Below are 23298 nucleotides of genomic sequence, written 5' to 3' on the forward strand. Positions count from 1 at the left end.
TGGGAATATCATACTTATTTCTACATCTGAGTTACTTCTCTCATGAGAAGCTGGAAAAAAAAAAATCAATTAATCACTATTTGTAAATACCCTTGGAGTTTTAGCTGAAAGGCCTTTTGACAAGCGAAGTATTATTCTCTAGTACCTTACAGCACTATTATGTCCTTACTGGTACATACTTATAAGTAATTTTTATTGGATCTTAAGACCCAGCATTTGTTTGTTTTTTATGACATCAGGCTAAATCTAGCAGTCATCTTGACTGGAAACCTGTTATGTTTGTGTTGTCATGTGCAAAGTAATTGGCCTGATGGAGGGGACAATACCTTATTGCTATTATGTGGATTATGCCTATTCACATTTGCCTGGCACCTTGGTTGGCACTTAATCTGAGTGCATAATGGGATTAATGAACTACATAAACCACCAGATCTGGAGCTATCGACTTACCAGCCAGCATATGCGTACATTCCATAATAAAAAGCCAGTGGCAACCGCGTAATACTTGAATCTCTTCCTGAAAAGGCATCTTTAAAGTTCTGTGTTTGACCTGTAATTAGAATAGACTGATTTTAGGATTTTTCAAAGAATTGGTTCTTATTCACTCTTAACCAGAAACGTGGGGGTGTGGAGAACCATACTGTTTTAAGTCTAGATTTCTTACTCTCTGTTGATTACCATCTTTATCAATACTGTACCCATTCTACAGAAGGGGTTCCAAAAGTATATTGATCATTAACACTATTTCACATTTCTCTTTTAATAAATGTATAACAAAGATGAAAATGTCATTGAAAAACAATCCTCTGTTTGAGGATGCCTCTGTTGTGACCATAAAAGAAGACTAAAGGGTTTTCTGTAAATTATAATCTTTATGAATACAATAGAATTCTTAAAAATGAAGATAATTTTTTGCTTGGCAAAAAAATGTGCAGAGGTATCCAAGGTTCTACCCTTAATGAGGAGATGGAAATAAATCCCAGGACTCCTTTCCTACACAATTTACCTTTCTGCTTTCTGTTTATCCCACGTTGTTCATTAGAGGCCTACCTCCTAGAACAGAAGTTGGAAAACCCTGAGGACCATGTCTGCCAACCCAAACTACAAGCCTTTTTTTTTTTTTCTTTTTCTTTTTTCTTTTTTTATTATTAAGTTCTAGGGTACATGTGCACAACGTGCAGGTTTGTTACATATGTATACATGTGCCATGTTGGTGTGCTGCACCCATCAACTCGTCAGCACCCATCAACTTGTCAGCACCCATCAATAACTCCCAATGCCATCCTTCCCCCCTTCCCCCCCACCTTTTTTTTTTTTTTTTTTTTTTGAGATGGAGTCTCACTCTGTGGCCCAGGCTGGAATGCAGTGGCATGATCTCGGCTCACTGCAACCTCCACTTCTCGGGTTCAAACGATTCTCCAGCCTCAGCCTCCTGAGTAGCTGGGATTATGAGCGTGCGCCACCATGCCCAACTAATTTTTGTATTTTTAGTAGAGATGGGGTTTCACCATGTTGGTCAGGCTTGTCTAGAACTCCTGACCTACTGATCTGCCCACCTCAGCCTCCCAAAGTGCTAGGTTTACAGGCGTGAGTCACCGCGCCCAGCCACAAGCCTTTCTTGTAGATAAAGCTTTCTTTATCTGTAAGTTAAAAACGCCTATTCATGAAGTACTGCCCATTCATGAAGTATTGCCTATGGCTGATTTCAGCCTACAATAGCAGAGTGGAGACCATACAGCTTGAAAAATTGAAAATATTTACTATCTTTTCCTTTACAGAGAAAGTCCACTCATCCTATGACCCTGTCCTAGAGAATGACATGTTTTTTTCCTAGAAATGTTGAAAAGATATTATAATGAATTCTAAAATAAATAGGTTTCAATAAATTTTGCAGCAACATGTGAATTGAACACTTTTATTCATCACCTTTTTCTCTATTTTGTGAATCACAATGGAACTTTTTCTTTTATATCTTATGAATAGTTTTAAAAGTCAGAAATTCAGATTCACTTTAGTCAGTCAATATTCAAGCTTAAGCGGAAAAAATGTTTCTACTACCCAAAGAAAATATCAAATGAGATTATCCAAATGGGAAGTGAGACTTTGGTTTAAAATAAAACTTCATGTAAATAAACATAAGGGGGACAGGGGGTGGATGATGTGTATGAGGCACTCTCTCTTCCAAGTCAAATCTCAGTTTTTTCTGTATTCATTGCCCAGGCACAACATATATAAAAATAGAATATGTGTGAGTATGAAGACCAAAAGTGGAGAATGTTGAGTTATATACTAAACAATTTTTCTGTCAAAGTAAATGATTCCCAAACATAGCTCACTTTTTCAATGATATGATAAATTCAGAAATGCCCATTTTACTAAGACATCGTTGTGTCCTTCCAGAAGAAAAATATAAGTAGTGGAATTAAGAGAAAAGCATCTGTTGAATATTCTTTTATCATAATCTGTGGTCTCTTTGGCATAAAGGCACAATATTTCTAAGAGTACAGCACCAAATAATAAGAGAAGCCAAATTCTATAAAGACTGGGTCACAAGCACAGATCTTCAAAAGTGCCATTTTGAGAATATTACAAAAGAGAGGTATTTTGTTTCTAGAATTCAGGAATATTTTGACTATATAACAGAGGTCTCATGAAGATTAAAGTCAATATTCAAAGGAAAGTTCAACAAACCCTCATAAGTGAATACATTACATACAACTACTTTCAGGATATGATTAGAATAGAAATAAAAGCACAATCTGTATTAACAAAGTCTCTTACTAGAGTTTCAGATTAATGTGAAAAATGTGCGATCATGTGAGAGATAAAGAAAATCACAATTTCATAGTAATCGAGCAAATATACCTGCTAACAATGGTCTCTAAAATGTTAAAATTTACATTAAATGTGGTAATATTCTCAGGGAATTTCTCTGTTGAGTGAGATCTCTGAATAAGCCTGTCACATTAAGCATTGATATCATAATTATTGATTAAAGTATCTCTGTTTTGTAGCCACCAAAAAAACCTCAAGATATATCATGACCTCTGCTCTCAAGGAGTTTGTAATACAGTAACATTTGAGCAACCCTTCCTCATATACATATATAAATACCCGGTAAAAACTGAATATAGTCTATAATGCTACCTATAGTGTCTTACATTACACCAAAAAGAAAAAGAAAGAAAATATATCTTAGTTTCAAGGGATAGCATATAATCTTTTGGAATCTAAACTAGTATTAAAGAACAGCCAATGACCCAGAGATTCTGCACTTTTCAAATACTGAAGAAACTCCTTACAGAAGGCTGAAGAATTAGCTCAGAAAAATAAAGCACTAGCAAAACAGATTATTGTGCCTACATTCCTAATGAATAAGATAGAAGTGAGCAGGCTAGCTCTGTGGAGGCCAAGGTGTATTAGAAGAGCAAGCTCCTGTCTTCTCTTCAGAGCAAGCTCTAATGGTCAAAATCTACCTTGTGTTTATTCTGCATTGGCTGCAGTTGCCGGATTTCATAAAAGCATTTCCGCCAGCAGAGCTCTAAAATCTCCCGTTAGGCTTATTAAATGGGCAACAACAGCTCCCTTTCCCAGCTGCAGAGTAGCTGATCTTTCAGTGTTTGTCATTGTTTAATGCTTCTACCAACAGTGATGATTTTACCAAAAGTTGGCATTTCCTTTTGCCTGGTGCAATTCTTCTGCAACATCATTAAATTTCTCTATAAATTCCCTTTCTTGGAACAGACAATATCAATGTAAACATTAAATACTTAACATGCCCAAGTTATGTCATTCCTTTACAATTTCTTCTCACTTTCTTATTTCCTGCTATATTCCTGTTGCTAATTAAATATCACATGTGAATCTCTGTCTTCCAACAATTTCCACTGAATTCAAGCAACTGCACGTGCCTGCTTTCCTAAAACAACTAAAACTCTAAATATCACCTCTCAACTTCTTTTTTTAAATTAAATGTTAAACTCTATAAAGCGAGTAATCACAGAAATGCAAATTTTATATTAAAAATAATGTAACAATAAAAATTAAGTTTTTACAACTATTTTAGTGTGATATAATTTTGGTGTTTAGGAATGCTGTTCCGATATTGACTCCTCTTTTGAGGATACCATTCTCAATTTAAAAGGAATAATAACCAGAAAGTCAAAGAATTATTGATCATCTTTTATTATTTTCCAGATACCTTTTTCTCTTTGATTTTTATTACTATTATTAGACAATTTTAAAGTAAAAAAAAAAAGACATATTTATCTGTAATTAAAACTAAATGGCAGTTTTTTTTTTTTCCACTTTGAGTTTTCACTTCAAACCATTACACCTAGAAAATTCACTGATGCCTTATTTTGTTGGTTGGCCCAGTCTTAATCCTCTTTCTGCCATTCAACTGTAAAAACCAACTCACTCACAATGTAGCAGCCTTTCAAATCAATTAGATGACAATATAGACTTTAAGTTCCACAAGCAGAGACTAATTAAGGATTCTGCTAGTACAAGCAAAAGTTAGTGTTAAAAAAGACTAAAAGCAGATAAGTATTTTAAAAAGCATTTACTTCAGTCCATACCTTTAATTAGCTGCATAACTCCAGGGACTATAATTATCAGAATTGCTGTGAGCTTGCAAAAGGTTAAGAAAATCTGGATCCGGGCGCTCCAGCTGACACTCATGCTATTTAGGACCATCACTACAGCTGCAAACAAATAGATGAAGTTACAAAAGGTGAATCCTCAATGGCACAAAGACATTTCAGGTCCTTGTTACTCAAAGGGCAATCTATGAGGCAGCAGTGTTGACATTGCTGTTTTAGGAATGCAGAATCCCAGGCCCTTCCCCAGACCTAATGAATACAAATCTACATTTCAACAGGTTCTCCAGCTGGTTTCTATACACAATAAAGTTTGAGAAATGTGGATAAAACCTCTGGACAATAGGAATTCTTCTCTTGTTCTTTGTATGTAAGAGTGGGCATATATTGTAGTACTCTGACAATCCTATAAAAATGTCTTCTAACCAAACCCTCATCCAATCAGATGGCTGAATTTGACTCTCTAGCTTGATGTGGCAACTCTTTTCTGTCTCCATGATGGTATGCCTGCCACTGTGAATCACACTCAAGAAAGGGCAAGACATGTAGAAGTTGGTTCAGATCTTATTTTTCATTCTCAGGACTAGCCTCAGGCAGCACTTTTCTTTTGGTTTTCTTCTTTCTAATTAGCATGTCAAGGGGTGACTTTCAACCTACTGTACAAGAATTGTTTTTCAAGATATATTTTAGGGCTTGAGCACAATATTCTAAGTGATGAGTGCAAAAGACTAACCAGTCTAGGATGCACATTAGGTTCAAGCCAGCAGAATTTTTCATTCTTACTGATGCTATCCACAATTTCCCAAGCAGCAATAACTATTCACCTTCGACACCTTGTGGACCATGAAAACCTCAAGGATAGAGCAAGGGTTATTTATCGCTGTATTGCTAGTATCCAGCTCCATGCCTGGCCTGGGTAGCTTAATACATTTTTGTTGAATGAATGAACTGGGTCCTCAGTCAGAAAATCTAAGGCACAAGGGGAATGGTGATGCTCTAAGACCTTTCTCCCCTACTCTGCTGGGATGACTGAGGTTATTCTAGACAGTGGATTTCAACTTTATACTCTTTCCACAACCTTATGCTCAGTTTTAACAACCCAAAACATTACTTTATTCCTGACATTTACAGTTATTAACTATAACCTTTATATTTATAAAGGTATATTCTCCCTAAACAGATATTAAAAATGTAAAGATATTTCTCAAAGAAACAAAACTCCTACAGAATTCTTATTATTCAAATTGCAATTGGAAGTTTTCTTATGTATAGTAATGAGTCCGCCTCACAGTTTTCATTGCCTAGTATAGTTACTAGCTTACTTCAGAATTTAACAATCAATGCAAATGTTAGCAACACATAATCTTTAAAGGCAAAAAAATGGAAATAGCCTAAACCTCCTAAAGGAAGGCTAATTAAGGTATATCATTTTAATAGTTTATATGTAGCCACTTAAAATTATGAGGCAGTTAAATATTTATTATAAGAAAGGATATTCATGACATATTACTGATCAATACAGCAAGTTAGAGAGATGGATGGAAAGAGGAAGGAAGGAGGCAAGGAAGGAAGGGAGGAAGAAAGGGAGGAAGGAAGGAAGGAAGGAAAGAAGGAAGGAGAACTAGAAAGATCTGGAAACATATTTACCAAAACATCAACAGCAGGTGTTTATAGGAATACTAAATAACTTTCAGTTTTTTAAATTTATTTTTAGGAATAGTTTAATAAATTTTATAATGAACATACACCTTTTTGGTGACTATAGTTTCAAATACTGAATTGTATATTTGAAATATACTTAAATGTTCTCACCACAAAACAAAACAAAAAAAAGAGGGGTAACTAAATGATATGATAGATGTGTTAACTCACTTGATTGTGATAATCATTTCACAACATATATATAAATAAAATCATTACATCGTACACCTTAAAATTACAATTTTATTTGTCATATGTACCTCAATAAAGCTGAAAATTTTAAAAAGTAAATGAAGCAATAAAATACATTTTGTTTTTGGAAAAAACTCCAAGATGGGAAAAATAAGGGACCAGAAGATCTCATACAAAGTGAAATAGGTGGTTACTAACGAAGAAATATTTCAAAGGAGTAATTACGAGAATGATCAAAAAGGCCAAACCCCTGAATAAGCTACAGGGGCATCTAAGGGGGCATATTTCATCTGTGTTGGAAGTTGAAAATACGAAGGGATAGACAGGTCTGTCATCAATCACAAAGTGCATTATTTTATCAGAAGAATCACAAAAATAAAATTATTTATGTCTCCCCAATATAAGGCACTTATATATGGAAAATGTTAGTGTAACTCTGCTCCCCACTCCATCACCCAGTGGTTCCTTTCCTTTTCTATGCAAATGACTGTGTGATGAGTCATTATATGATAATGATTATTGTTTTAATTAAGGAGATTCAACGTTGGTGTAAAAGTGAAAAAACTGTCTCATGTGGCCACTAGCAACAAAAGGGAAGTGTTTTCTTTCAAATAGGGCTCCTAAAACCCAAAGCACTCTGTATTTATGAAAGTTCTTTCTGCAGTAGAAAAGAACTGTTATATAGAGAGAAAGAGAGAAAAAGAAAGGAGAGGAAAGGAGAAAGATAAAAAGAAAAAGAGGCAGGCAAGGAGGAAGGAAGGAGAGAGAGTGAGGCATTCTTATTTTTGGAACAACTAGCCATCTATATGTTTGAAAATAAGAAAGAGGTTTTGTTAGTTTCATAAAGAGTATAAGTACCTAACGCCTATTGAAATACTAAAAAACCAAACAAACAAACCAACAAAAACCCTGGGTATTTGGGATTTAAAAAAACACTTTGTAAAGTTTTCTTAGGCAAATGGAAGACATAATTCAACAGATACTCTGAATTCATCATCTCACCCTGCTTTCCTCTCAGATAGCTTAACAAAAATTCTCATTAAGATGCTAGTATACTGCTGGTGGGAATGTAAATTACTATAGCCACTATAGAAAACAGTATGGAAGTCCCTTAAACAACTAAAAATAAATCTGTCATATGATCCAGCAATCCCATTGTTGGGTACTTGATTGTGGTGATAGTTTCACAAGGGAATACATACATCACACTTTATCAAATTGTACATTTAAAGCATGTATGGCTTATTGTATGTCAATTATACCTCAATAAAATTTTTAAGGAAAAAAAAGATGAATTTTTTTCAAAGAGTTCTCAAAGCCCTGCTTTATCTGAGACATTGTACTCATTATTTGGTACACCAAATTCCACCTGAGATGCACCTGTACGGCCCTGAAGGCACAGCTTAACAAGTAACAAGGCAGCCAGTGAGAGGCACAGTGAAGCTTCTCCAGTGGCTATAACTGCTGTTTCATCATGTGTCTTTACAGTGAAATTTATGTCTATATATGTTGCTTATCCAACAATATCGAAAAGGGATTTGGGATTCACTAAACGCAAGAGCTTTCTGAGTTTCTGAAACAAATAATATATAGTTTTAAAAAATACTACCTGCCCAAACTGCAACAATGAAAGAAACCTGAGCCAGTTCTCTGGTCCTAGTTTTACTTCCTTTGAATAAAAATTTGCTAATTTCACACATGAGGAAATAATTATATCAGTTTGGGCATTTTTTGTGTGCTCGCCTTAAATTTTACCAGAATAAAAATACAGGGACATATAGTTTTTATTTACTTATTTATGATGCAGTTTCCTAAGAACTGAAATGTGGCAATGGAAGCTATATCTATAAATCCTGGAGATAAGAAATACATATTTGAAGGAAGCTATATTTGAAGAGGATGTTTAGGGGAATGTTAAGGACTAAAGTTGTGATTTAAGGACTGGCAAGTATTTCTCTCTGCACTGTGTAATTCAAGTCTATCTTTGGGTTTTGAAGAGTGAGATTACAGAGTCTAGATATATTGGGTTTTCTCCCAGGTTCAGGTTCTTCTTGGCTTCTGAATTCTGAGTACTCTGTGCTAAACTGATAAAATATATGGATACTGTGTAAGTATGTTACATGTTGAGATAAAGCGGGTTGTTTCACTGCTGTTTTGTAATGGCTGCCTGGATTCCTTTTATCTTTTTATTAGCATTCGTCTCCTGGATGCATTAATTTTAGAGAAGATATGTAGCAACAAACACTTTAAAAAGCAGAGTGACAGTTTATATCTAGGATCTCACTATTGGGAATAAAAATGTTAAGCGATATATAAATATAAACTATTATTTCATGGCAGGCATTCTACAAACACTTTACATGAATAATGATATTTAATCCTCATATCTCTATGATATAGTCATTTTATCGACCTTATTTTTCAGATGAGCAGCTGAGAATCAAGGTATTATTGAACTTGCTTATGTTTGCATAGGTAGTAACAGTGAAGGTGAGTCTGGAGTCCAGGTAATCTAACTCTGGAGCCCACACTTTTAATTAGTTCCCAGGTAACAATGAGGAAGTAGTACAAAAGACGTACATGATTCCATTAGTGTACCTAGTTCTTTAAAACTCGCGATGGCTCTTTCTCTCTGTAAAATTTCATATTTATGTTAGCTGGGATTTCAGGACCCTTTGTTTCCACATTTTACTTGTCATCCTCCGAAAGTATATGATAGTTGTTCTGCAGTACTTGTATATTTTAACACTATGTATATTTACCTAAGAATTGGTGGTGTTGGTAATTTACTTTTGGTAGAAAAGAAGTAGGTATAGCCAGACTTCAAAGATGTAAACAGAGCCACTTCATATGCTATATTTGAAGTGTTAACACAGAAATAATCCTAGATTTTCTTTTATGTAATTTAATGGTGCCAAGAAAATATAGATTTCAAAAAGAATATAAAGTAATACATTTGTAGAACTGGCTAACTTTTTTCACAATACAATCACAAATGTTATTTTGTTTGTTCCTCCCAATTACTTTCAAAAGTTTGAGAATTAGGATGGGGCTCTTAACTCATCTTTATTTTGTATAGATAAAATAAACTAGCAAGGAAATTGGCATTCAACAATTGATGGTGTTAGGGATGGATCTGGGACTAGATCTCATATCTTAAGGAGAATATTTTTATCATAATATTCTGACATTCAAGTGTATCATTATAAAGGGTTCAATTTCAGGAAAACAGAACAGATAAATATTTTAAATATTGAGCACACTTCAATGCTTATTGAATCTATAAAAGCAGTGAAAATTCATGAACTTCTACAGAAGGTGAAGAAAGTAATTACAGGTCGGGTGTGGTGGCTCACGCCTGTAATCCTAGCACTTTGCGAGGCCAAGGCGGGCGGATCATGAGGTCAGGAGATTGAGACCATTCTGGCTAACATGGTGAAACTCCGTCTCTACTAAAACTGCAAAAAAATTAGCCGGGCGTGGTGGCGGGCGCCTGTGGTCCCAGCTACTCAGGAGGCTGAGGCAGGAGAATGGCGTGAACCTGGGAGGAGGAGCTTGCAGTGAGCCAAGATCATGCCACTACACTCCAACCTGGGCGACAAAGGGAGACTCTGTCTTAAAAAAAAAAAAAAAAGAAAGAAAGAAAGTAATTACAATATTGGGCTATAAGAGAGCAGCCAAATGTGAATCTATAAGATTTTCCATCTAAACTTCCATGCACCTGACATGTTTACTGGAATGGATAAAATTTGTATAAGCAAAAGCTTTTTTATCTTCATTAAATTTGACAGAAATGAAATACAGTACTTAAAAAAATGGGGGTGAATTAGTATTTACTTAACCCCCCACCTTTATCCCATTATCATCTCTCAAATGGTTGGTTAACATTTCACAAAATTTGAAATTCTTTTTTTCTATGATGTAGCAAGACCCTTCAGGTTTGCCCTTTTTCTATGCTTAACTAGAGATTTCAAATGACCACAAACTGTTTCCTTCCCCAAGGTTCACAGGGAAGCAATTCATGCAATTAAACTCTATTTTCTACATCTTGGTAACCTTCCACCCCTAACAGGTAGAAAATCACCTAGACTCACTTTGAAGAAAGCAGGATGTGAGAGATTTGCCCCTAGATAAATTTCTCCTTCTCTATCTCCATCTCCACCCCCTGTTGCTCCATTAAAGCCAAATTTTTCTTAAAGACAGTTTGACTTTCCCAATTAGGGCATTGATTTACATTACCTACCACTGAGTCATAAGGATATCCAGTTTTCTTTTTAATTGTTGCTGATTATGGAAACACATTTCTTTCTCAGAATTTCAAGCTTGCAAAAGGAACATCAAAATTTAAAAATGAATGTAATAACTCGTGGCAAAAATAGAAGGAAACGTCTGGGTTCATCTAAGATTTATTCAGGCTCCTTGTTAACTATTCCATCACCAATGTCTACTACAGAGGTTTTGTAAATCCCAACATAGTTATCCTTTCCTAGAACTGTTTTAAAGTTTAGTTTGAGCAGTTTTCATTTAATCCTCTGAAATACTAATTTTTCCTTTAAAATGTTTAATTAAATTGTGATAAACTTCGAAGAGAGTTATCTAGACTTATAAAAACATAAATATAGCATTATTATTAATGTAATTTTAACTCCAAAGTGAGTAAAGTCTGTGGATTTATAAATGTTTACATGCAATCTACTTAGTCTTCTGGTTATGGCTTTTAATTGATAACTATTAATTTACAGAGCTCTCAAAAATGTCACCCCTGCTCTTCTTTTTTAAATATAATAACTGTGATATGATTCTGCCTCAGCCATTCCAGGGACAAGAAAATGGTGAATATAACAATGGCTGTTAGTCCAATCCCTTAGTGGAACAGTGGACTTATCAAGAACATTCTATAGACAAGGCACTCCGTTAATGGTCTTAAAAATCTGACTTTGATCATGTCTTTTGCGGGAAGATGGATGGAGCTAGAGGTCACTATCCTTAACAAACTACCACAGGAACAGAAAATCAAATGCTGCATGTTTTCATGTACAAAATGGAACTAAATGATGACAACTCATGAACACAAAGGGTAACAACAGCCACTGGGCCTACTTGAGGGTGTTTGGAAGGAGGGAGAGAATCAGAAACTAAAAATTTTTCCATGATTATGCAGTTCAGTTATTCCTGTGTAGCTTTCTCTTTATGAGTAGCTAAAACTCGGTTAAATGTGATCATATTGATTAAGACAGTGATTCGAATGGCACCCAGAATTAAGTTATCCTTTCCCATATTTAAGGATTTGGTACCTGGCATCTTTTGGGGAATTAGAGTCATATATGGCTTCATATCACTCATGTAATTTTGTACATGTTCTTTTTGTTTCCTTTTTAAATCAATGAATATTTGTACCCATTGATAAAAGATGAACAACTTCTCAATTTGGAGACCATAAAGAAATCTAGTTGGAAAACACTATTAATAGTCAATCTTGAAAGAAAACTCTTTTCATGACCAACAACAGGCAGCTAACATTATAACACTGGGAGTGACAGCTGCTAACACTACAAAATGTATAAACACAACTTACACACCCACTACATAAAGCTAACTCCATGAATACACATAAGATATAATTCAATATATAGCTAATTTCCAATTCAAATGATCTCTAAAATTATTGGGGTTTCCTCTTTAAAAGTCTTGTTCATGTATAATCGACTTAATACTTTACTAGTAAGGTGATTTTTACTATTTAAAAAGATTACCCATCATATTTATTGACCAAATACAAAACTTGCATGGAATACAATATTGGATGTCACTCCAAATCCTTCCAGCGGAAATTTGGAACTGTAAGCAACAAGAACATGATGTGAGAGGCAACCCCACAATGCAAAAAGTCTAAAGACACTTTGTATTCAATCATTTTTGTGTTGTTTTTTCCTTTTTTACATATATAGCTATAATACTCACTTAAGCCCACAGCTGTAATGAGCTTGATCGCAAGTTCAGGGATTTCACATTGAATAAAAAATGGCTCCAGAATGTAGCGTCCAAATGCCAGGGATATCACAGCAGTAGCTGCAGGGCTAAAAAAAAAAAAAAAAAAAAAAGTATATATTTAGATTAACCACAGGGGGAAAAATAGCATTTTTATTAAATTTAATTTCATTAAATTTTTCTACCTTGAGTGTATTTAGCATATGGAACATGTTAAATATGAAAGTCTATAGTCTCCAGAATTCCATACTTGATTAGGTTGTCATAGACATTCCAAATGAAATATTTCCTATAACATTGGTGGCTAGTTTTTAAACTTCACATATTCTTGGGAACAAGGGTAATTACTACCAACTTTTCCCCTGCTCTCCCATATTTGACTTTTCCTTCAAAATCCGGCTTATTACATGAGATCTTGACAGAGCTAGGCTTACAGGAAGCCATCTTCTTTCTCAAAAAGTCAGTAAATAACTTCAGCCATATTATGAATTAGTTAATGCTGTACAGATCTAATGTGTCAGGGCATAGTCTAAAGAATGAACACAACACTCAACCTAAAAAATTAGTATTGAGTGTTCCCTGGAAATACATGCCTAAATACTTGATGTTGTTTTACTCTTATTTTTTCTGTACAGACAAAAACTCAAAGTCAAGTGATTATTCTTACTCCTATAGTAACAATCAGATATAAAGTATAAATTTTAAAATATACTTATAATCTTATACAATTAAGCAAATATAAATGGGACAAGAATATGAAATAAATTCAAGTATATAGACATATAGGTAATACATCTTTCTATTTTAATTCTTCAAATATTTTTATGAGAAAATTGCACAGACCTTTTCATTTTAGATGTATATATGAATGCATATTTTTTCCATAAACATGCAAGTCTGTGCAATTATCTGATTTCTTTTTTTTTTTTTTTTCTGAAATGGAGTCTCATTCTGTTGCCTAAACTGGAATGTAGTGGCACGATCTCAGCTCACTGTAACCTCCGCCTCCCGTGTTCAAGCAATTCTCCTGCCTCAGCCTCCTGAGTAGCTGGGATTACAGGCACATGCCATCATGCCTGGCTAATTTTTTGTATTTTTAGTAGAGATGGAGTCTCACCATATTGGTCAGGCTGGTCTTGAACTCCTGACCTGGTGATCCACCTGCCTCAGCCTCCCAAAGTGCTGGGATTACAGCCATGAGCCACCGCGCCTGGCGGCAATTATCTAATTTCTTATGTCAAACTTGCTTTTTAGCTTCTCTTTCTTCTCGTGGTTACCTGACATTCATGCCTGATCCATAGAGTATCAGAAAACCTACCACCATTACATGTTCTCAACTTTGGCTGGCTGATACTGGAGAGCAACATAAGGTTTTTGATTTTCTTCTTTTCCTAGACACCCTCCCATCTTCCCCAAACAAAACTGTTTATCCTATTCTCCATCATTTATACAATTTTTGATGTATAATTTAAAATCTGATCATGTCATTTTAGTGCTTTCAAAATATGTTCAGGATACGCAAAACTCCTTCACATTGCATTCAAGGCTCCATCTGGTCTAAGCTCTCCTTACTTCTTCAGTTAGCTTCCTCCCACTAGAAGGAAATGAATCTTCTCTGCCTGCAGCCTCTGCAACTCATTGACTATGCTATATACTTCAGATCTTGGTTCAATTTTCCTTTGCCAGGGAAAGCTTCTCCAGCCTCTGACTGGGCCAGATCTCTTGGAGTATATTCATACTGAAGTCCTTGGCCTGTCTTCCACAGTGCTTATCATAGCAGCAATTTTATATTTACCTATGTGATTTCTCAGCTGATAATGATTTCCTCCCACTTGACTCGGAGCTCTAAGGGTACAAAATCGTATCTATCTTAACCACAATTTTATCTCCAGTGTTTAGCACAGTGTCTAACATAGAGTAGAAACCCAATATATATTAAATATATAGTGAACACGCAAATTCAGTTTAATGACCCCTGCTGTGTACGGATAGGTAGTATTTCTCTCCTTGAAATCTGTGTTTACAGATTATTTCTGGCAATACTAACTTAATCTAAAGGTATAATTTTAATGTGAAGTACTTAGGAACTATGGGTATTAGTAAAAGAAGAGAAATGTTTAAATACTTAGATACCTTGTCCCTCCTCATGATATTTGTTATTCTACATATTTAAAATGCCAACTCAGCAAAATCAGTATGTTATGACAAAGAGATACATAAGCATATTTTAAATCTTCTAGAATACAAAGGTACTTTCCTCTGTCCACAGACACACACACACACACACACACACACACACACACATACACACACAGAGAAAAGTAGTTTTTTTTCTTTTTAATTAAAGTAATAAGTGATTATCAGCTACCTGGGAGCAGAAATCATGACTGATTTCACTTTAGATCTCTTTTCATTGTCATTTACCATTCAGTGGCAGATTGTGGAATAAATAAATTAATAGATGAATATTTTATCTGTGCTACCATAAGATATAAGCTATATTTATATGGAATGATCGTGTTCATCATAATGCCAACCAATGAGCCAAAGTTACACACTAATACATGGCTGAAGATGGAGTCAAGTCCAACTGTATTAAGCTCCAAAGCCCACCAGCCTGACAGGTCAGCAGTCTAAATAAGGAGTACATGTATTTGAATGCTGAGTATGTTATACACAATATATTGTAACTTTAAACTTTCAATTACTTATTCAAAAATAATTTAATATATGCCGAAAAAAGGGCACTGACCTAAGTGCTATACAGGTTACAAAAAGATCTTATCTTTATATGCTTGAAAGGTTGGCAGTTTTAAAAGGGAAACAAAATATAGACATCTAAAATATTAAGGAAGAATAGAAGGTATCATGTTCAATGTCAAATGTGAAGCAGAGATAGCATTTTCAGAAGAATTTAGAGATGAAAGAAATAACAGAATAAACAGGAAATTAATTATGAGAAAGATAGGATTTAAGATGACCTTTGAAGAGCAGATAAGATTGAGATAATCAAAAAGGAACAGAAAGTACATTCCTGATACAGGAATTTTAGAAAAGGAAAAAAATACTTATTATTATATCATTATAACAATTTTAAATAATGCAGAGTTGTTTAAAATGAAAAAGACTTCATGAAGTATATACTACTTTGAAGATATTTTTTCTGTTAAAAAAAAAAGACTTCTAACACTGTAAAACTCATGATTAGTGTTAAGTCAGTACTAACTAGCACTTACTGGCACTTAGCCATAAAAGTTCACATGAGCTTTCAATCATGTATGTTTGGTAGGTTTGATAAGAGCAAGTTTCCCTAGTAATATCCATTAAATTCTGTAATCAGAACGTCCACATCACATTTTATAGAAGTAATTAGCCTTAAGAAACTGTGATACTCTGAAACGCTCATATGACATCATAAGCTTCCCACAAAGTTGAAGGAAATTTGCTATTCAGAGTGACTTGGCACTATTTAGTTTGATTTTAAACTGAGACAAGCAGGAATGTAAACACATTGTTACAACAATAAAATCAAAAAAGGCTTTTGGAACTGTAGTTCCTGATTTGTTTAACATAAGGAAATGAGTCATTTGACTCTGTCATGCAAACTCTGTTTTTTATAAAGTATAAGACTTGGTGACCAATTAAGTTGTCAGGTACAGAAGTGTCTTCGTCACAATGACTAAGTAAAGTTAAATGCCTTAGTGATATAATCTACAATAAGAAAATTCCAATTCCTAGTATAATATTTAATTTGTCTAGTTGGTCAAAAGGTATCCAGGTGAATTTTCATGTTCATATTCTTTCAGGTAAGCATCTTTCTCCTAGAAGTGTCAAAGAGAATAGCTGAGGGTTAAAGAAAGGTAGATACTTTTAATAGTTTGGCATTGCTGGTGAACTGCTTATCAGTGACAAAATTGCATGAAAAATATCTTAATCGAGAAAGGTATTTTATCACAAGCTTTATATCCTGAGGTAGACATGTTTACACGTAGTCACATGACATGCATATGTTTAACCAGTTAAAAATAATCAAGGTGATTCGTAAGAATGAATTGGTTTATTTTTTCTTAATTCTTTCTACTATGTTCTTACCGTATTATGAGGAGTTCCACCCAGACTCGTACAAAAGCTGGTAATGGACCAAAGACTTCCAAAATATATGTGTAATGACCTCCGGATTTCTTTATACTTGTTCCCAATTCAGCATAAGACAAGGCTCCTGTGAAATATTTGTCACAAAATGGTACCAATTTAACACATTTTCAAGACACTTAGCATTAAAATGGATACAATAATGTTTATATGCTGCCTGAGATGTAACTACCTCCTTTGGTCTGAATGGCATCCTTATTCAAGACAAATAACCGTCATCTAATTGCTAAGACCCACCAAGTTCCTCTTCTAACATCCTCACAGCTGAGATTTAGTTCACTCTATTTGAACACTATAATTTTACTTGAAATGACAAAGACACATGTCTACAACAATATCATGTGTTCGAGAATTTTGAGATGAAAACCTGGAAATAGGGGAAAAAGAGAAGAGAGATGTCAATAATATTGACCTATTTTTAGAAGAACACAACGTCACACCGAGACAAGGCGTTAGTCCAAATGTTTGAGTTAGCTTTTAACTTTTTTTTGAATTATTTTTTGAGAACCCTTTTAATAAATTATGTTTCCGTGGAAAATCGAAATAAATAAGCTGTATCCACTCTTGAGAAAACTACGCACTCTATGCCTTGCAAGATTTCATTTAATTTGTAGGATATATTTTGTCAACAAAATGAATTCTGACTCCTTCTGTTTCTATAAAAGGCTATATTGAATGTTTTTTGAAGTGTACACTCTGGGTTTTTTGTTCTTTTTTTTTTTTTTGAGATGGAGTTTCTCGTCACCCAGGCTAGAGTACGATGGCGCTCTCAGCTCACTGCAACCTCCGCCTCCCAGGTTCAAGCAGTTCTCCTGCCTCAGGGTCCCGAGTAGCTGGGATTACAGGTGGCCACCACCACGCCCAGCTAATTTTCGTATTTTTAGTAAAGATGGGGTTTCACCACATTGGCCAGGCTGGTCTTGAACTCCTGACCTCAGAAGATCCATCCACCTCGGACTCCCAAAGTGTTGGGATTACAGGCGTGAGCCCTTGCGCCCAGCCAGAATATACTTTTTTTTTTTTTTTTTTTTTTTGAGACAGAGTCTCACTCTCTCCCCCAGACTGGAGTGCAGTGGCACGATCTCTGCTCACTGCAACCTCTGCCTCCAGGGTTCAAGCTATTCTCCTGCCTCAGCCTCCTGAGTAGTTGGGATTACAGGCGCCTGCCAGCATGCCCGGCTAATTTTTTGTATTTTTAGTAGAGACCAGGTTTCTCCATGTTGGCCGGGCTGGTCTCGAACTCCCAACCTCAGGTGATCTGCTCACCTCGGCCTCCCAAAGTGCTGGGATTACAGGCGTGAGCCACCGCACCCAGCCCAGAATATACTTTTTAAAATGAAGTGCTATAATTTATATTTGTGTACTTCAGATCGAATTAACTATAAGCTAAATTTTTAATATTTAACGATACAATTCACATAAAATTGGACAAATATGCAACTCCACAAAACCTCAGTTTCGCTCTCTGTGAAATGGAGATCTCAGTTTCTACCTCATAAGGGAATTATGTGTATAGCTGTGGCAGTGGGTACCTAGGAGAGTACACGGCCTGACACATGGCAAGCATCACATGAAATATAGATATACTTATTAATTTGAGTAATTAACAAGAAAATAAAAAATATATCCTGTCATTATGTGAAAAGTTCTATCTGTACTGCCAAGTGCTCAAATGTAAGAACACGATTTTTTTCCAAGCTACTTCTGAGAATAAAAGTGTAGAGAAGTATTACTGATTAATAATAATTTAGACAGAACTGTCCAACATAAATATAATTTGGATATTCAGTGAAATCTTAGTGTTACATATTTTATATCTGATTTCTAAACTTGTCATGACATCAAAGTCACCTAGGAATAATTGTTTTTTTTTTTTCTGAGAGAGGGTATTGCTCTGTCACCTAGGCTAGAGTGCAGTGGCACAATCTCGCCTCACTGCAGACTCCGCATCCTGAGCTCAAGTGATCCTTCCACCTCAGCCTCCCGAATAGCTGGGGCCACAGGCGTGCACCACCATGCCCAGCTACATTTTTGTGTATTTTTTGTAGAGACAGGGTTTCGCCATGTTGCCCAGGCTGGTCTGGAACTCCTGGGCTCAAGGGTTCCATCTGCCTCAGCCTCCCAAAGTGCTGAGATCATAGGCATGAGCCACCATGCTCGGTCTGGGAATAATTTTTAATTTGAAAACACTCAAATGAAAAACAGACTCTAATCAAAAGAGTGTAGATTGTCCACAAGAGAAATTCAAGAATATCTATCATTTTAAAATTTGCACAAATAATTCCGAAGTAACTAGTCTGCAGACTGATATGTGGAGAACACTTATATATTTCATCTACCTATAACTAATTATAACGAGTTGCAACTCACTCTCCATGGAGGAACATTCGCCATGTTGGTAGGCTGTCCAGAAAAGGATCCAATATAAAATGTTATTGGAAAGAGTCTTAAGTACCTCAGAATTTATTGTCAGAGAATCAATACCTAGACCTCTGTATGCTTTACTGAAACTCCAGGATGGTTGCCCTAGGTTTACACTGAGTTCTGGGGGAATGATTTTCATTTAAAGGTCTAAAGCTTCATAACCATTTTGCCCAGATGAAAAAAGTTCAAAGCAAGATGTAAAAATCCATGTATTGACCCTTCACTTAAAAAAAAAACTATATATATGTATTAAACCAAATGTACAGATTCTTTACAGTTGGTCCCAGAGTTCTAGAGTCTTTTTAAAAAGAAGGATTATTTTTTCTTTACATTTTGCTTTGCTTACTGTTAGAGAGGCACTCCTGTCTAGAAGCTTCTGGTAACTTAAGTGACAAATGCAATGCAAATAAAGATAAGTAGATTAATACAAGAGCACACTCCCTTCAATTATTAATCAAAGAACACCAGCTCAAGTGTAATGTTAGCTAGTCTCCTTAGCTGTTTCTCTCTTTTTATTGTTCTTGAGCTTCTGCTTAAGATGATATGTAATACTTATGCATAAGCATATTTTCATAGTGCAAATCAACATCACTTTAACTAGTTCAATACTCATACTGATCTATTTTATTACATCTGAATAGTCTTTTATTATGTGCAAAAATTGAATCCCATAGTGGAAGCTGCATGCACATAAGTATGCAAAGTCCAGTAAACTGGTTGTGGTTTTTCTGATTAGATATTGATTTATTCTGAATATATAAAGTGCCGTAGGAAGATTTAAAGACTGAGGTGCACAAAGTCATTTAAGATGATCGACAATTAGGTTTCTCTTTATCTACAAGTGCATACACCAGAGCTATTTTAAAGTTAATAGTGGCTAAGGGTACTATTAGAGTTTCTCATAATGGTATTACTCCAAATTATTTTATAAAGATGGGAAGTAATACTGGGAAATAATGATACACAATTGTTACTGAATATTTAATAAAGCACAAGTTAGTCATATAAATAATACCACAAACTCTTTCTAAAAACCCCAAATAATTCCTCTATAAATCTTTCTATACTATGACCTTGTTTTAACAAGTTTTATTTAAAATAAATAAATAACTTCTTCCTAAAAATGGAATTTGAGGACCAGGAGCAGTGTCACTGCTCATGCCTGTAATTCCAGCACTTTGGGAGACTGAGGCAGGTGGATCATGAGGTCAGGAGATTGAGACCAACCTGGCTAACACAGTGAAACCCCATCTCTACAAAAATACAAAAAAATTGCCAAACGTGGTGGCATACACCTCTAGTACTAGCTACTCAGGAGGCTGAGGCAGGAGAATTGCTTGAACCTGGGAGACGGAGGCTGCAGTGAGCTGAGATCACACCACTGCACTCCAGCCTCAGCAACAGAGCGAGACTCCATCTCAAAAAAAAAAAAAAAAAAAAAAAAAGGAATTTGAGTTATCTAGATAAGCATCAAACCAATGATTTAAAACATCACAAGGCCTGAGTGGAAAGAATGAATGGATTGGTACACATGGGAACAAGAGTTAGTACTTGTTAGTTAGTCCTAGAGTTAGTGTTAGTACTTGTTAGTGTTAGTCCTAGAGTTAAGACAAAGAGCAACTTTAAAGTATAGAATCTTTCCCAAGAAGAGTAAACAAATCTTCATAGCATAAATCAAATTTAATGTTTGGCAGGTCACCAGTTTCTATCATCTTTACAACAAACTCAGGTAGCTCTCTAGTAATTTGCCTATTTCATAAGGGGTATTTATTTATATCTTTATTATTAATTCTCAAATCAATAGAAGAGACATAAATTTTGAAGAAAAATTCATAATTATACTTCTACCAGTTCCCTTCGGATTAATTCAGTGAACAGGTGGACAAATTATCTGTGTCCCTGGAGAACAAGTGAAATATAGATGATAAAAACAGATCTGGGCAAGCACAGAAAACTAACACCCAACTGAAGTTTTAAAACTTATATTGCAAAAGTGTATGGGTATTGAGAAGAGATGAAAGGCTGAAAAGTAATTTGAAATTTGCTCAGGCCATTGCAATATGCCCCGTTATGATAGGGATTGAGTTATGCACCATGATACATTTCTCTCTCATGCCAAGGACTTTTGAAAGGATATTAAGAGGTGACAAGCATATGAACTTAAAAAATATTTTTAAAAAGACTGCCACCCATTTGTTTGGCTAATAAAAAGTCAGTAAGGCTTCTGCTGAACACTCCGTTCTATGTCTAAATAGGCCATGCCAGGTTCCATTCACAGGTGTTTCATTCAACATGCCAGCTGCCAGAATGCCCAAGCTAAGCACAACTGCCCGGCACAGAAAGTGTGCATGTTTTTTACTGGGTCATGAAAGTTAGTCTTTGCTCTCATCCCACAGGGAAAAGTCAGAAAATAGCCTGTCTTAGTCAGGAAAAGAAAGTACAGCCTGTAGGAAGCAATTTGAGGGTGTTCCAGATCACACCAACAGTGGATTCTGCGTTTGGGTAGTTCACGTACCTGAACAAAAATTTTAAAAATTTGGTGTGGCCTTTGCCATCCATTCACTCCTCAAAAATTACCATTTGCTTTCCCAGAAAGCAAGCTTTCCAGTCCCACAGCCACGCCCCCTCCCCCCACCCCCCCCAAAGAAAAAGTTGCACTCACCAAATAGTGACAGGACCCCACACACCGTCCAGATGGTCAGAGACATGCCCACGCTGCCTGTGTTCTGGAGCACGCCCTTAGGAGAGATGAAGATTCCTGCTCCAATGATGGTGCCAATGATAATGGAGATTCCCCTCAGTAAAGTGACTTTCCTCTTCAGCTGCACTTTCTCCTGCCCAGGTGGCTCCTTGTTGCCCAGGGAAGGCAGCCTCCTGTTAACATTTCCCTGCAGGTAACCTCCTTTGGAGATGGTGGACACAACAGGCTTTCTGACCATAGTAGGGGCACACGGGGGAAAAATAAAACAGAGGGAAAGAAAACAAAACTTTCAACTTTGGTGTCTCTTGGTGTTACTGATCGAGGTCTTCCTCTTTGTTTTCTTTGCTTTCAGACTGTCTTTCTCAGCCCTATAGTGTTCACAGGTAAAAACCCAAAGGTGTGCTTTATCCTTCACAGCGGCTAATTACTAATCAGAAACACCTGTGTATGCATCGTGCTCCCAGTTCTCCACCTCCTCGTTCTACCGCTGCTGCTGCTGCTGCCGCCCTATCATTACAAACCAGCTCAGCTTCCTCATGGGCTTGTATTTAAGCGCCTGCCTGTCACACCAACTTACTACAGCTAAATGATGATGCAAATTCTCCAGGTTTGCATCAGCCACATGAGAAGGCTCCAGCATTACTCAGCTCTTTTTTTTTCAAAAAAAAAAAAAAAAAAAAAACAGGAGGAGCTTGTTGCTCAACTGACCTAAGCTTTTTAGAGAACAAAGCACACACTTTAAAGAGATTTTGGCCAATCCAGAAGTAGTAAATTCGGAACAGACCTTCCCAGAGATTTAGAGCAACTCGTAGTGAGCAACAAAAGCTGTTCAAACAAAATGAAACAGGAAATAGTTACTTCATTTTAAGGAGTTTCTTTTTCTTTAATGCATGTATAAAAACATTTTACACGTGACTGTTTTGTGAGTAGAATGTATCCTAAAGCTGCATTTTTTATAACAACAGTTTGAGTTTCATAATTTGTGTAATGCTTATTTTTATTTTTTATTTTGAGTTTCTTATAAGGCAATACAGTCAAATCTAACATTTACAAAATTAAAAAGATTCTACACTTTATACTGCTGTCACATACATACAACTGTAAGCCTTCCTCAACATTAAAAGATAAAATTATTTCTTACTACTCATAATAAACCAACATTTTAAATCACATCTGAGTGTGACAAATATAAAATTCACCATGACTCCAGAAAATAGTCATTTTCTGATTCTCATTAGCACAAGGTGATTTTTTTTAACTAATGTAAAAGATACATATTGTTCCTTTGAATTACCAAAAAAAATTTCTAAGTTCAAAATTACACAATTACAATTACATAAAAATATGCATATAGCAAAAGTCTGTAAAGGAAAAAACAGAATAGTAGTTACAGAAAGTAATGATATTATGTATGACATTTTCCACATTATATAAACTATTGTTATATTATCATTATAAATTTAAAATGCATTAAAAATGTAAGCTAAGATTAAAATATTTACTTTGTAATTGTCAAAAAGGCAAAACATTTTTAAACCC

The 23298-nt window shown here is 35.4% G+C and overlaps 1 protein-coding gene across 1 annotated transcript in view; it reads right to left on the reverse strand.

The window, feature by feature from the left end:
* Window positions 1–22341, reverse strand: part of SLC7A11 (solute carrier family 7 member 11) — an 83919-nt gene extending 61578 nt beyond the window's left edge. Inside the window, exons 1-5 of the mRNA XM_007999807.3 lie at window positions 21721–22341; window positions 16575–16701; window positions 12456–12571; window positions 4581–4706; window positions 451–550 (exon numbers count right to left, since the gene is read on the reverse strand). Of these exons, the coding sequence (XP_007997998.1) occupies window positions 451–550; window positions 4581–4706; window positions 12456–12571; window positions 16575–16701; window positions 21721–21997 (746 nt within the window). The 5' untranslated portion in view covers window positions 21998–22341. The remainder of the gene's footprint in view (window positions 1–450; window positions 551–4580; window positions 4707–12455; window positions 12572–16574; window positions 16702–21720) is intronic.
* Window positions 22342–23298: the final 957 nt, after the last annotated feature.

Source organism: Chlorocebus sabaeus, chromosome 7 (genome assembly GCF_047675955.1).
Source record: "Chlorocebus sabaeus isolate Y175 chromosome 7, mChlSab1.0.hap1, whole genome shotgun sequence".
NCBI classification, from domain to species: domain Eukaryota; kingdom Metazoa; phylum Chordata; class Mammalia; order Primates; family Cercopithecidae; genus Chlorocebus; species Chlorocebus sabaeus.